Here is a 14,869-nt window from a genome sequence, read left to right on the forward strand (position 1 = left end):
TGAGTGAGTGAGTGAGTATAGTTTTACACCGCTTTTAGCAATATTCCAGCTATATCACGGCGGGGGACACCAGAAATGGGCTTCACACATTATATCCATGTTGAAAGCGGCGGTAAACCCAACTGACTCACTCACTCACTAAACAACAAACAAACAATATGATCTGGAACGCGAAGATGTCTGCCTATTCACAAACGACCGTGAAAATTAAAAAAATAAGATATAAGCGCAAGTTAAATAATTAAAATACTAAACTCGCTCCCGTCTCAGACCAATCTTATGAAACTCCGGAATAGGTCAGATATGAGAACTGTTCACTGGTTTGAAAAACATCGGCATAACATGGGAGCGAGTTCAGTATTCTATATTTATTTCACAATTTCCAATCCTTAACATGTGGAATGTAACGTGATAAAACATTTGTAAACTTTGTACATGTTCCCCACGTTACTACATGCACAGTAATCACAAGTAAAACAAATGGACACTCTCATTATTATTGTGAACTCAAATATTTCTATCAGTTCTAACACGCTTGTAATAAGTGAGTTTTCCTGCGTTATCGCCCGGAAGTGACCTGCGTGTCAACAGTGATGGAAGTCTACAGTCCAGGTGGGTGTGTTGTCTCTCGTCTCTCTCGCTCTCTCTGTCCTTCTACACACAGAAAACTGTTTGATATTCAGGTCAAAACGTACATGTATATGTCAAGATACTACCAGGATGCTGAAGGTTGTACATGTACCTTTATTCTACAAGTTATAGACATGATATTAGTGTTAGCTGACTGACACACATACCTAATTTCGTTTTACAACGAGGTCGGGCTTCATTCATACAAGTCATGAAACGCCTTCAATAATGTATAGAAAAATATGGTGTCGCCGTGTGTGATAGAGGTAGAACATGTGCATGCCAGTCGTTATATGAGTGCAATAATCTTGAACGCAACGTTCAACACTACACGACAAACACCGGTTCCCCGAACCTACTGTGTGAGATAGGAGTAAGGTCTTTTGTCACTTTGTTATCGTGAGTCATGAAGTTGTGATGCTTATCAAGAAGACACTTACTGGTGTAATGTTGCTGCTGATAGTACAGGTATAGTGATCTCTCAGTGGTAGGGTAGGGTTACTGTATGTATGTAATTAATGGCCCGTGTACTGTATACATTGTCGTTGTGTATCCAGGAGTACAAAAAGAGTGTTGAATTATTTTGTTAATATTGGGTGTGGTGAGGGGAGAAGAGGTTAAACGTCGCGTGCATGCACGTGTGTGTGTGTGTGTGTGTGTGTGTGTGTGTGTGTGTGTGTGTGTGTGTGTGTGTGTGTGTGTGTGGTGTGGTGTGGTGTGGTGTGGTGTGGTGTGGTGTGGTGTGTGTGTGCTTATACTTATGCCGATTTTATAGTTCTCACCAACTGAGATACCATGACAAAGTTAAACACGAATACTCCACTTACTCGACTAATTGTTTTGCCCCCTTAATGCCGAGCGCCAGGCAGTGTAACAACAAATACCATTTTTAACGCCTTTTGGTATGAATGACGGGAATGAAACCCACGACCTTCCGCCCCCGGAGCGGACGCTCTACCACAAGACCACAGGGGCCACTACATAGTTGAATATAATTTATAAAATCCTATTATTGTGATCACAAATGCATGCTGAAAGAATTAGTGCTGCTTTATCAGGAATATTGGTTTATGTTGTATCTGAATGTACATGTATAGTGAGGGTTTCTGGAACTGTACATCGCCTCCGTGCTCTAGAGGTAGAGCGTCCCCCTGGAGAGGAGAAGATCTGGGGTTCGATCCCCGGCCGCGTCATACCAAAAGACGTTAAAAGATGGTACTTGTTGTTGCCCTGTCTGGCGCTCGGCATTAAGGGGTTAAAACAAGGACTGGTCGGCTCGGAGTCAGTATACTGTGTCTGAGTGGGGTCATGTCAAACTGCGGCATAGTATCTCAGTGTGCTAGCACTATAAATCGGCATCAGTTCAGACTAGTACAAGCAGCCACACACACACACGTACATGCACGTCGCTATATAAGTGCAATAATCTTGGACGCGATGTTTAACCCAATTTCCCCTCACCTGGCTTGTACGCATTTCTGGTTAGTAGGAGCTTATTGAGCAGTGATCAAGAATATGTCAAATATGCTAAGTACAATAGTGCGATGTTTGATGTAGTTGGATTTTTTTTTTATATTTGTATTGGATATAAATGTTCGTGTTAAATCGTCGAGTATGTAGTCAGGGGTAACCATCTAGTATACAGACATTGTTCTATGGACGCATGATCATTATGTGGGTTTAATTCTACGCTTGACACGGATTAAAGTAGTTGTGTGCTACATTTAACATTTGTCCTACATGACGTCATCTTGTGCGAGAAGGGGCGTAGGAGTAGCCTAGTGGTTAAATCGTTGGCTCGTCACGCCGAAGATCCGGTTCGATTTCCAACGTGATGAAATGTGTGAAGCCCATTTTCCAGTGTCCCCCCACCTTGATATAGCTGGAATATTGCTTAAAGCGTTGTAATACCATACTCACTCACTCTTGCGAGCAACATGTTGGCACTGTTTACTCACGCATGTTTACTCATTCATTGTTCACTCAATTCAAATTAACTGAAGCATTTATCAATCAAGTTCATATTTGCTTTATATGTGTAAACTTATAAAAAATAACATCTTAAAATCCCTTCCTGTTCCTTTGAAAAACGATATGTATTTTCACTGGCCTTAATTATGTGTGATATTGGATTGATATGAACATGTGATTTGGGTTGATTGTGACAGGAGAAATTTAATTAAAAAGTAGATGTTTTTATTTAAGGTAACAATTTGTATTTTTATCAATAATAAAATTGTCTATAAATGACCGAGAAACAAGTCTACTAGAGTGAGGATGAATAGCTCAACAGAAATCAAATGCTTGTCTTTTGGATCAGCAAGTGGCCACATAATTAAAATATTGTTCCTTGTTGCACAGATGGTCTCAGAAAACCTGTTTTTAGGCAATTTGATAAAAATACTACATATTCAGAGACACTCAAGTGGATGCTTCACACCACAAACGTCGCATGGTTATGGATCTTACACACATACACTTGACATGTGTATCTCAGTATTGATTTGTGTCTTTCAGAATGGACACCTTCCCGAAGTGTTCCGTCTGTCATCAGGAGTTGACACTAAAAGGTCCAGTCCCCTACTTACTGCCCTGTCTACACGCTCTGTGTGGGACGTGTGTGACATCTCCGGCTGGCGGTGTGATATCATGCTCCACATGTCAGAGGGAGGTCAACCTCACAGAAACAAGTCTCCAGAAGGATGCAGTCAGACAGAAGGAAATATTCCACCTGACCGTCAAACATCGCACCACAGAGCCCCTCTGTACAAATGACGATGACGGGAACCAGGCTGTGTGTTGGTGTCAGGAGTGTGAAGAGTTCCTCTGTGAATACTGCCAGAACATGCACAGCAGCGTCAAAGTTTCCAGAAATCATGCTGTGCACAACTTTGGGGATATAACCCCCACAAAACTTGAAAATAAAACCAATTGCAGTATTCACGAACGGTATCCACTTGATTTGTTCGACAAAAGCTGCAACATGTGTATCTGTTGCCAATGTAGGAGAGGAGAGCACGCGGATCACGAGGTTTGTTACCTGGATGAAGCTGCTGAAGGAGTGACACAGCGGATTGAACAACACGGGAAAGATCTGTCAGCGTTACTGTCTCGTCAGCAAACACACCTTCAGAGCATCAGACAAGAAACTCAGTTGACCAACAGGACACAGGACACATTGAGGAAGACAATAGAACATACTTTCCGGTCTTTAAGATCACACCTTGACCAAAGGGAGAAGGAACTCCTGATTGATCTTGAAAGTCAGACGAGGGAAACCAAGGCAACTCTACATGCTCTTGAAACCTCATGCGAAGAGCATCATGCAAGATGCACCGACATTTCAGGTTACATCCGAAAATGTTTTCTCTATGCTTCAACATCGGTCCTCGTGCAGCTGGAGACTACTGTTGAGGGGATGACTCGGATCTGCCTAGAAACTGCTTCACCTGAAACACATGATGTACCTGAAGCTGTCTTCAACATCAATGGCTTGTCCAAACTGAAATCAGATATGTCTGGATTTGGGAACATCACTACCTTGAAAGAAGATTCAGAAGGGGGAACATCTGAGGGTATGCATATCAAAACAGCTATTGTGTTTTATTGATGATATGTGCCCAAAAACCTAATTCACGTGTTTCGTGGTGTTATTTCAATTAAAGCAGTGTTCTGTCACTCGGGATTCACAATTTGCTTCTACAATTACAGATAAGCAAACACAAACTGATGATGACTATTTGGCGGACCTTGAACAGAAACACGAAATGGTAAGTCTAGTTATATAGGGATACATTTACCAAATCAATTGTTTTATATTTCATTCATATTGTCTAAATATCTTAGAAGTCAATATCAGAACAACTGAACTGATCAAAGTAGTACCACAAAGACTTTGCAGGTCCAGTCAACTGATGTATCTTAGTCTCACAATAATGATATGATTGATAGAATATATTGATACTGTTTGATTAATAAGAGTTCATGTACAGCCTCCAACTCCGACCCAAAGGTAAAATATATTTTACCTTTCAGGAGCTTGCAAAGCTGGAGTCAAAGAAAGACAAAAACTGCCAGGTCGCCTTAGAAACCATTGATCGTCTACAAACCCTGATTGGTATGTACACTGTCTGTATTCACTTCCTGTTTGTGGTCTGTTCCTGGTTATGGTCCTGTTTTCACTTCCTGTTTGTGGTCTGTTCCGGGTTATGGTCCTCTTTTCACTTCCTGTCTGTGGTCTGTTCCTGGTACTGGTCCTGTTTTCACTTCCTGTCTGTGGTCTGTTCCGGGTTAAGGTCTTGTTTTCATTTCCTGTCTGTGGTCTGTTCCAGGTACTGGTCTTGTTTTCACTTCCTGTTTGTGGTCTGTTTCTGGTACTGGTCCTGTTTTCACTTTTTATCTGTGGTCTGTTCCTGGTACTGGTCCTGGTTTCAATCCCGGTTTGTGGTCTGTTCCAGGTACTGGTCCTGTTTTCATTTCCTGTCTGTGGTCTGTTCCAGGTACTGGTCTTGTTTTCACTTCCTGTTTGTGGTCTGTTCCTTGTACTGGCCCTGTTTTCACTTCCTGTCTGTTGTCTGTTCCTGGTGCTGGTCCTGTTTTCACTTCCTGTCTGTTGTCTGTTCCTTGTACTAGTCATGTTTTCACTTCTTGTCTGTGGTCTGTCTGTTTCTGGTACTGGTCCTGTTTTCACTTCCTGTCGGTGGTCTGTCTGTTCCTGGTACTGGTCCTGTTTTCACTTCCTGTGTGTGGTCTCATCCTGGCACTGGTCCTGTTTTATCTTCCAGTCTGTGGTCTGTTCCTGGTACTGGTCCTGTTTTCACTTCCTGTCTGTGGTCTGTTCCAGGTTCTGGTCCTGTTTTCACTTTCTGTCTGTGGTTTGTTCCTGGTACTGGTTCCGTTTTCACACCCTGTTAGTGGTCTGTTCCTTGATATAGTCTTGTTTGACTTCCTGTCTGTGGAACATTATGACGCACACTTTAGACAATTGCCTAAATATACCAATTATATCTTTCGCTCCAAATAAAAGGACCCAGCAGTATGTGACCCATCTTTCCGAGGCAAGGGAGTTAAATGAATGTAAAAAGTCCAGTTTCTACCCTTGCCTCGGGAAGATGTATGTGACCTGGTATGCGACCCCTGGACCGAGTCTACACACAAGGACAATTCCACTAACTCTAAGCTGTTGTTGTCTTGCAGGATTCACAACTGGAGGCTGTGTTCATCTGCTGAAGACAGGTGTAGCAGACAGACGCATGGTCCTGCATTGTGAGTACCTAAAGCAAAGATCAAAAGAAAGTTCACATAAGAAAATGTTGAATGACCCCCCAAAATGCATGCAGTCAAATGTTTGTAACATGATGTAAACAATTGCCCCAAACGCAGCACACTCGCTTCCAAAGAACCAAAACCATGCAGCTGTCGATGCACCTGCTCTGACAAAAAGACAAACAGGATTTTCGGTTCTGCATTGAGCATCCGTGCAGGTGGTACCTGTATAAAAGTCGACCGAAAGTGTCAGACACATTCACATGAACCAAAAACACCTCATACAGAGCGCTCCCCGGGATGGTGTTGGGTCCACAACATCGCCAAGATTGACTACGGTCGGACCGACGTCTACAGCGTTGGCAGCGGCGCGAATGGCAAGGTGTCTTGTTTACCGATGAGAGCAGGTTCAACCTATTCCGTATTTATCGCCACAGGGGGAAAAGAATGACTCCTGGCTGTATTCAAGATCCCCACGAAGGTCGTGGTCTCATGATGTGGGGCGGAGGACCAGATTATATGTACAATCTTTCTTTGATTTCTTACAAAAAACCTTCTCTAGCGACCGCTTAATATTTTATCACTTCTTCAATATTCATAGCCTGTGCATGTCGTGAAACCACAGTTCATAGTGTTATTTGTAAGCATTTAATGATTATATTTAGCTATTTCTTGTTTGCTTCATCTTCCCGATGCAAGGGAGTTGGCGGACTTTTATAAGTCCAGTTTCCATCCTTGCCAAACAAGACAGGAATTATGGACTCATAAAATGGCTGGACTAACGAGTCTATGCATCGTCCAATCAAAATCGCGTTACAAAATCGACATCCAGTTCCCATACTGTAGTGCAGATTTCTGTGGATTGCAGGATTGGCAAAACATGTGTACCGTCAACTTTCCCGTCAACAGAAATTTTCCAAATCTTTCATGTCTTTAATCAAGGTGCACACGTGATTTGATGCACTTTGCAAAGTAAGACACGTTTTATTACAACGTAGATCTTGATTATCGATCTGATGGTCTTGACTGGGTGCCGCCATTTTGTTTGAAGCAAATGTAAGTGCTATGAGAGGTGGAATCCGATTGGTCAATAGGAGGGACATAGACGGGACATAACTCGTTATAGCCACTGGTGGCGCTACATCAGGCCCAGAGATTCCAGCCTGGTTCGGCAAGGGTGGAAACTGGACTTTTCAATCAGTGAACTCCCTTGCCTCAGGAAGATGCCATTGGAAGGGACTGTTCAAAACATTTCTTACTTATTATATTCAACATAATTATTATAAAAACATTATGCCGACACCAGTGACACTGCAAAGTGTGTTGGAATAACTGAGGATACATGCGGTAGCACGACTGGACATACTACAGCTTGTTGATGTTCTCATTGACAAAATCGAAATCGAACAAAAAAAATGTCCACGTCATGACATGAGCACATCGGATCCAACTTTCACAAAACTGATAATTTTCGAAAATAACTTTCAGCAATGACTTGAATGAAATTTTCAACAACTGGTCGCCCGCTCGCATCTGCTTTCCAAACGACCACGAGTTACACGTGCGAGACAATCGTTTAATATATTTAGCATGTGTAGCACGAAGCTTCCTGTCATAACAAACAACAAAAAGACATTTCGAAACATACATGTATTCCAATTATAATATTACATTTTAGTTTTTAATGTTAACTGCTTGTATGGGAGCCTGTGTGTTCCAAATAAATCTAAATATATACATAACATTTTAAATATAGCAAGCAAATTCTCAGGTACGCAATTTCTACACATAGCGAAATGAGCAGCAAAATTTCAAAAAATCACATAAGGTACTAAATGACAGCAGTCATATATACTGAGCCGCAAAAGAAACGTCACCATGATAGACTATTATGAGAAACTTTATTTGACCAAACACTGTAAACATACTTTGAGACATATTAAAAAGATGAAACTTGGCAAGACTGATCATCAATGTTGAAATGAAAGTGTCAAATGTTCTCAAAGTGAAACACAACTCTAGTCTCTGAGAAAATGGCATCACAAATCAGTATCTCGTGTGTCCGCCATGTGCATTGATGACTGCCGTGCAACGTTGATACATGGAATGGATGAGGCGGTTGATAAAGGCCATAGGCACTTGAGCCCACACTCTGAGGAACGCCTGACGCTGTTCAGCTGCAGTTGTCGGCCTTGTCATTCAGCCGTCTTTGGATTCTCGTCCCACAGGTGCTCAATGGGATTTAAATCGAGACTGAGGCCAGGCCACTGCATGGTTCTGATGCCATTCTGCCGGAGGAGGTATCTCGTTGCTCTCGCAGTGTGGGCACGGGCGTTATCATGCTGAAACTCGTGGTTGCGGCGACGTGCCAAATGAGGTATGGCATGTGGTCTCAAGATTTGAACAATGTACCGAGCTGCTGTGACACCATTGCCTCTCCCATTCCCTTTCCCTGGACCGATGTTTTGGAAGACCAATTCCATCCCACACCATGATGCTCGGATCAGCCAATGAGTCTCTCTCAACAACACAAGCATCCGAATAACGTTCCCCACGCCGTCGCCAGTGGAGGTGTCTGCTCGTCAATCGTCGACGCACGGTGTCCGCACTAATGTGTTGCTGATGTGTCCCGATGGTCTGTCGGGCAGTTTCCGCAGCAGTTACAAAGCGATCTTAAGATGCTGTCGCACAATCTGACATTCCTGACGTAGGGTGGTGACCCTTGATCTTCAAATACGTGGTTGGTCATCTGTAGTGTTGGTGGTCTGGTACCGTTGCTGGAGCCTGTAACTGGTACTTACTTGGACTTGAAAGGCATTGGCTACTTGCCGGGTGGTTTGTCCATCCTGCAATCGTCCAAGGGCTTCGTTTCTCTGATTTCTTGTCAATCTTGACATGTGGTAGCAATTCAATAACGAATGAATGTTATCCGATCTGGGTGGAAATGGGGCAACTAACGTGCATCGGGTTACCATGACAAGCAGAGTTAGACATTGTCTCGTCATATGAGGGTTCGAATACAAAATAAGGATCAATGTTTCAGAAGAGTGAGTGAGTTGGGTTTAATGCCGCTTTTAACAGTATTCCAGTTATATCGCGGCGTGTCAGCCTAATGTGGGAGGAAAGCCTGAAGTGATGCAGGTCTCAGACGTTTACCACTTCGATGAAACCCGTGAGCACGGGTATGGTGTTGTCAAACCTAGAAACATAATCGGGGCGAACAGGGATTCGAACCCACACCCATAGGTTTCTGGCATTCCCAGGGGAAGCAACTCTGTACAGTGAATCGTGGCGCCTTAGCCGACTGGGCCTCCCGTGCCCCTGTTTTCAGAAGAGGTAAAGATGGTATTAAGAAGACATGTATTTTTAAATAAATCTATTGATCATATATTTTCATAAAAAACCCAGGGGGTCTCACTAGCAAATGCAAACCTAGCTACGTGCAGGCTTTCCTGAACATTGACGATAGGATGATGTCACAGAGGTTTATTATCCACCGCCACGAAGTAGTTTGAAGTATTTTAGTCATAAGGAATCCGCCCTATCGACAAGTTAACAGGAGACAAATTCAAACGAAAACAGGATAAACGGACAGTAGAATTATATGCAAGTGACTCCGTTATAATGATAATAATGTATTCTTCCTAAAACACCCCCACACACAAATCATTTGGATAAACTTCTAGATGTGACAAAATGATGCTGTGTTTCGTTGATCCCATGATGCATGTTACATTACACTTGCATAGCCACAGCCAAGGTACAGGGTGTGGAGTATGTACTGGGAAATGTACACAAGTTCTTTACACTTTAGAGAGATGGAGAAAAAACATTTACGAATTTAGATAGTGTGAATTACCGACCTGTCCCTGCTATCTCCGGATCATTCATAACTATCACAGTCAGGATGTCAAGATAATTTACCTTGATGAATCATTCCACTGACTACATGTGGCTATTGGCAGATGGACAAAAAGCCCTCATAGTGCCATCAGGTAAAGTAACCGTGTCATTGTTTGCTAGCCACAACCCATGATATGGGGCTTATTGGTGGATGTGTGCTAATTTTCTGGAGATTTTCATAAGGAAATTATAGGTGGTTATGTGTTCATAGACTGGTTGGATCTTCAGCTATTGCCAATTTTAAACAACAACTTCAGTGTCATTGTCATGGATAACGCCAGTTAATATAGCGTCCGGGAATTAGATACTGTCGCCCAAACCTTGAATAGTCTGAAGACGACCATACAGGAATATATGACATTGTCGACTTCAGACCAAATGAAACGAAAGTTCAACTCATGGAGAAAATTCGGCTGTATAAGAAAACAGTAAAGTACAAGACATATGTGCTGGCCGGGTTATTTTTTTCTAGAGGGGTCTTTTGCGTATATTAATTTCACATTTAATTCATTTTTCTGATGACATATAGCGGCTTAAGTGGCTCTGTCTTCTTTAGGCTTTATGTGTCTTCTTATGCTAAATAGTCACTACTACTGTATGAACAAACACAATTCTATTGTGGCCTATGGCAGGGAGTGATGACATTGTTTTCATTTTAGTGTAGAGCTGATCTTCCTCATAATTAACAGAATGTCCCTTGTTTATTGTGTTATGGGTTGAGTCCTGTACTGATAATGCTGCCTGTCTACTACATATCTCCCAACGTCAACCCGCCGAGACACGTGGGTTCACCAGCTCCGACATTGCGACACCAGGTCACGTGACACTGTAATCTTATCATTGTTTGACATGCAATCTACATGTCCCTCGTTATACCACGTTGACTCGTATAAGACGGTATAAGCCTGTGATTGCGATTATTCGACCTCTGAATGTTTATCGTGTCTGTTTATCCCTGTTTTTTTAGTTGTTGATTTTTTCAGATTTATATCAAGTCTGATCACTGAATGTTGATGTCTTGTGTCTACCGCTCTGATTCATTTAATAACTTACGAACCATTCACTAAATCTCGGGGAAGAATAGGTCTTCAGCAACACACCCATGCTTGCCGTAAAAGGCGAATATGCTTGTCGTGAGAGGCGACTTGGTGGTCAGGCTCTCTGACTTGATTGATACACATCATCAAATCGCAATTGCGTGGATTGATGCTCATGATGTCAATCAGTGGATTGTCTGGCCCGCAATCGATTTTTTTACAGACCACCATCATATAGCTGCAATATTGCGGAGTGAGGCGTTAAACAACAAACAAACAAACAAACAAGAATACACCAGACCCATTAAGAACTACATTTACATTCGGGTTAAAAGTAGTGTCAGTTAGTCCAATATAAACACAAATCATTGATCCAAATATAACACACATAAAGTTTTATTTTCGTACAACTGCAATGTGATTATATAACACTATTTATATATATTAGGACAACGTACTTAGCTGTGAATTCCGAGCATGTAAATATCATTATAGACCCAAACTGTCACTATATTTGTCTCATGTTTATTCGCATGTAAACTACATTCGTATTTTGTAGGTGTACACCTAAAGTATGACAAAGACAGAGCCAATCTCGCCTGGGTCCACATCAACACAGAAGGAGACCTGGTCAACAGGAAGTCGGACACCAGACCTGCAGGGGAGGGGAGACTGAAGAAGTACAGTGGCACATGTAGCACTGCCCCCCTCCCCCGGGCTGGCTGTCCCCAGTACTGGGAGATGAAATCTAGGGTCAGCCTGGATGAAACACTCCCGTGGGGCTGGGTCATCCTGGAGGTTGGTGTGTGCAGGGAGGAGCAGAGGGACGTGTATTGGATAGGTGGACGTCCCGGCTCCTACAGCTTGACCGTCGCCCACTGTCCTACACACGGCGGGATATGCAGGATGACATGGAAGGAGTGGGAGTGTGTACTGCATCAGCCTGACACTCTCCCCAACACAGCAGGGGCATCACACACACTACATTACGGTGTCGTCTATGATGACGCTAGGAAGAAGATTGTCTTCATTGATGTAAAGGAGAATAAAGTGATGTCGACGTTAGGCAATGTAGACTCCAGTCAGCCACTGTGGCCGATGTTGGGGGTGTATAGCCAACCTGGCCCCACTGTCATCATGACACTTGTAGTGGGCAGAGACATAAACATGACAGAGGAGAAGAAAGCAATGATTGTCAAGGCACTGTCGTCATGGTGACAATGATTGTCAAGGCACTGTCGTCATGGTGACAATGATTGTTAAGGCATTGTGGCGACACTGATTGCCAACGCACTGTCGTTATGGTGACAATGGTTGTCAAGACACTGTCGTGATGGTAACAATAATAGTCAAGGCATTGTCGTGATGGTGACATTGATGGTGGCCGAAGACCACTCACTCACTCACTCACTCACTCACTCACTCACTCACTCACTCACCCATTCACTCACTCACTCACTCACTCACTCACTCACTCACTCACTCACTCACTCACTCACTCACTTTTGAACTGCGGGTAATTGAGCGAGGTCTTTTTTTTTATATATAAAATATGTTGTATGCAATGCGTGTATTTAGGAAAAACATCGAATGTATGTTTAAAGACGCCTTCAGCATTTCTTTAGGGCACTTTGCAACAACAGGGAGATTGAGACTTTGTTTCCTTGCATTCGCTTCCACGGAGGAAACTCCCGAACATAGTTTAACCATGCTTCAATGATTACTGATGTGTCTGCGAGTGTAGTTTTACGCGTCTTGAAACAACATTTCCGCAAAATCACACCAGGGAACACCAGAAATTTACTTCCAAGATTTTACCCATGCATGTGTGGAATCGAACCAGGGTCAGTGGCCTGACGAGTGAATGTTCTTACCATTAAACCACCCCACCACCCCTAGTTATTGTGGAAATAATGGTTAACTTTCCTGTAATGTTCTACACCTGTTCCTTATAAGACTTATGAATGCACAGCGATTGTATAACATGTATGCACATACCTGACCTGTGAAGATCCGGGGTAGAATAGGCTTGCCGTGAACGGCGACTATGCTGTCGTGAAAGGCGACTAACGGGATCGGGTGGTCAGGCCTGCTGACTTGGTTGTTGCATGTCATCGATCCCAATTGCGTGGATGGACGCTCGAGTTGTAAATCACTAGATTGTCTGGTCAAGAATCGCTTATTTACAGACCGCCGTCATATAGGTGGAATATTGCTGTGTGGGGCGTTAAACAACAAACATCACCTATAGCTCTACGAAAATCTATGATTTTATTACAATATTATATTCTTAATGTTGAAATCGTTTGTCTCCATGGCAACAGACTTGAAATGGAATTGTAGGGTTGAATAACTCAATAGTTGTTTTATATTTATTGACTTGTGGCAAGTTGTATACTTAATACACTGTTGTTAACTGACGGAAGGCATGGATCGTGTTCCATACCGAGGTTATAAACCTTTCAGTCTTTCTCATAGCAAATTAAGATCAATTCGTTTATACCTTTATTTGTTAGATCTCAGCTTAGATTTAAATGTGAGTCATCTATACAGGTATATATTCTTATGTATAACTGCTTTAGAAGGACTTGTACATATATATCAAACTCCTTCGCCATTTGCGTATACAGATGAACCTAGTAAAGTGCCTGTTAATGAATAAATTTAACCAATTCACTTCACTTTCATTTTCCACGGATTTAGACAGCATCGTTTGTAAAGGTCGAGTTTTATTAACCTTAAGTCCACAACGACTGTTTTGCTACTTCTGCTGTGTTCCTGGCAAAAGTATACCGAATTATGAGCGGTTAGATGTCGATGATGTGCATCACCATCAACTTGTGTGCAGTGCATGCATGTCATCACTGGATTATTACCGGCAAAGCTGTTCTCACATTTGGTTCAACAACGTCTGCGAGCCTGACCACCTGATCCCGTTAGTCGTACCAGGCGATTATGCTTGTCGTAAGAGGCGACTAACGGGATCAGGTGGTCAGGCTCGCTGACTTGGTTGATGCATGTCATCATGTACCAATTGCGTGGATTGATGCTCATGATGACAATCACTGTATTGTCTGATCCAGACTCGATCATTAACAGACCCCTATCATAAAGCTAGAATATTGCTGAGTGCATCGATAAATAGCAAGCCTAGTGGTTAAAGCGTTCGCTCGTCACGCCGAAGACCCGTGTTCGATTCCCAACATGGGTACAATGTGTGAAGCCCCTTTCTGGTGACCCCCGCCGTGATACTCAGGGAAAACTCCAGCATACGTCACAGACAATGTGACAATTTTATCTTTCCACAAGACACATGAGGGTCAGACTCGTGAAGATCCTTGTAGATGTGTTTGCCAATTGTTCATGTCATGTCACAGTAGCAGCAGGGCACCGAACCAGCTGCGGAGTGGAAGTGCAACTTCAGGAACTCCCCCTGTTTCGTTGCCGCAGTGCTGTCTTGATTGGGACCCCTAATATTGTACACATCATGTGTGTTTGCCGTGAACCGGGGATGATTTGTTGGTGGGGCATCGCATAGGAATCAAAATGTGCAGAATGACGCAGGCCTCCACGATTAGACGAACCTGTACTTAACACAGAAAGTGTTATCCCACTTATAACATTTGTTGCGCTATGTGAGTTGTGAGGGTCAGGGCGTGGCGTCCAGATGCAGTGTGGGAGCACTATGTGAATTGTAAGGGTCAGGGCGTGGCGTCTAGATGCAGTGTGGGAGCACTATAAGAATTGTAAGGGTCAGGGCGTGGCGTCCAGATGCAGTGTGGGAGCACTATGTGAGTTGTGAGGGTCAGGGCATGGCGTCTAGATGCAGTGTGGGAGCACTATGTGATTTGTAAGGGTCAGGGCGTGGCGTCTAGATGCAGTGTGGGAGCACTATGTGAATTGTGAGGGTCAGGGATTGGCGTCTAGATGCAGTGTGGGAGCACTATATGATTTGTAAGGGTCAGGACGTGGCGTCTAGATGCAGTGTGGGAGCACTATGTGAATTGTAAGGGTCAGGGCGTGGCGTCCAGATG

The 14,869-nt window shown here is 43.2% G+C and overlaps 1 protein-coding gene across 1 annotated transcript; it reads left to right on the plus strand.

Moving 5' to 3' along the window:
- Positions 1-596: 596 nt before the first annotated feature.
- On the plus strand, positions 597-13,511 carry LOC124121269 (protein PML-like). Its single transcript, XM_048388769.1, has 6 exons — positions 597-616; positions 3,148-4,205; positions 4,342-4,400; positions 4,666-4,747; positions 5,827-5,895; positions 11,395-13,511. Exons 2-6 carry the CDS (start codon positions 3,149-3,151, stop codon positions 12,051-12,053), a joined length of 1,926 nt encoding a protein of 641 aa, XP_048244726.1. The 5' UTR covers positions 597-616; position 3,148; the 3' UTR covers positions 12,054-13,511.
- The last annotated feature ends 1,358 nt before the right edge of the window (positions 13,512-14,869 follow it).

The sequence above is a fragment of the Haliotis rufescens genome, unplaced genomic scaffold (assembly GCF_023055435.1).
Source record: "Haliotis rufescens isolate VD_foot unplaced genomic scaffold, xgHalRufe1.0.p SCAF_79, whole genome shotgun sequence".
Lineage (NCBI taxonomy): Eukaryota > Metazoa > Mollusca > Gastropoda > Lepetellida > Haliotidae > Haliotis > Haliotis rufescens.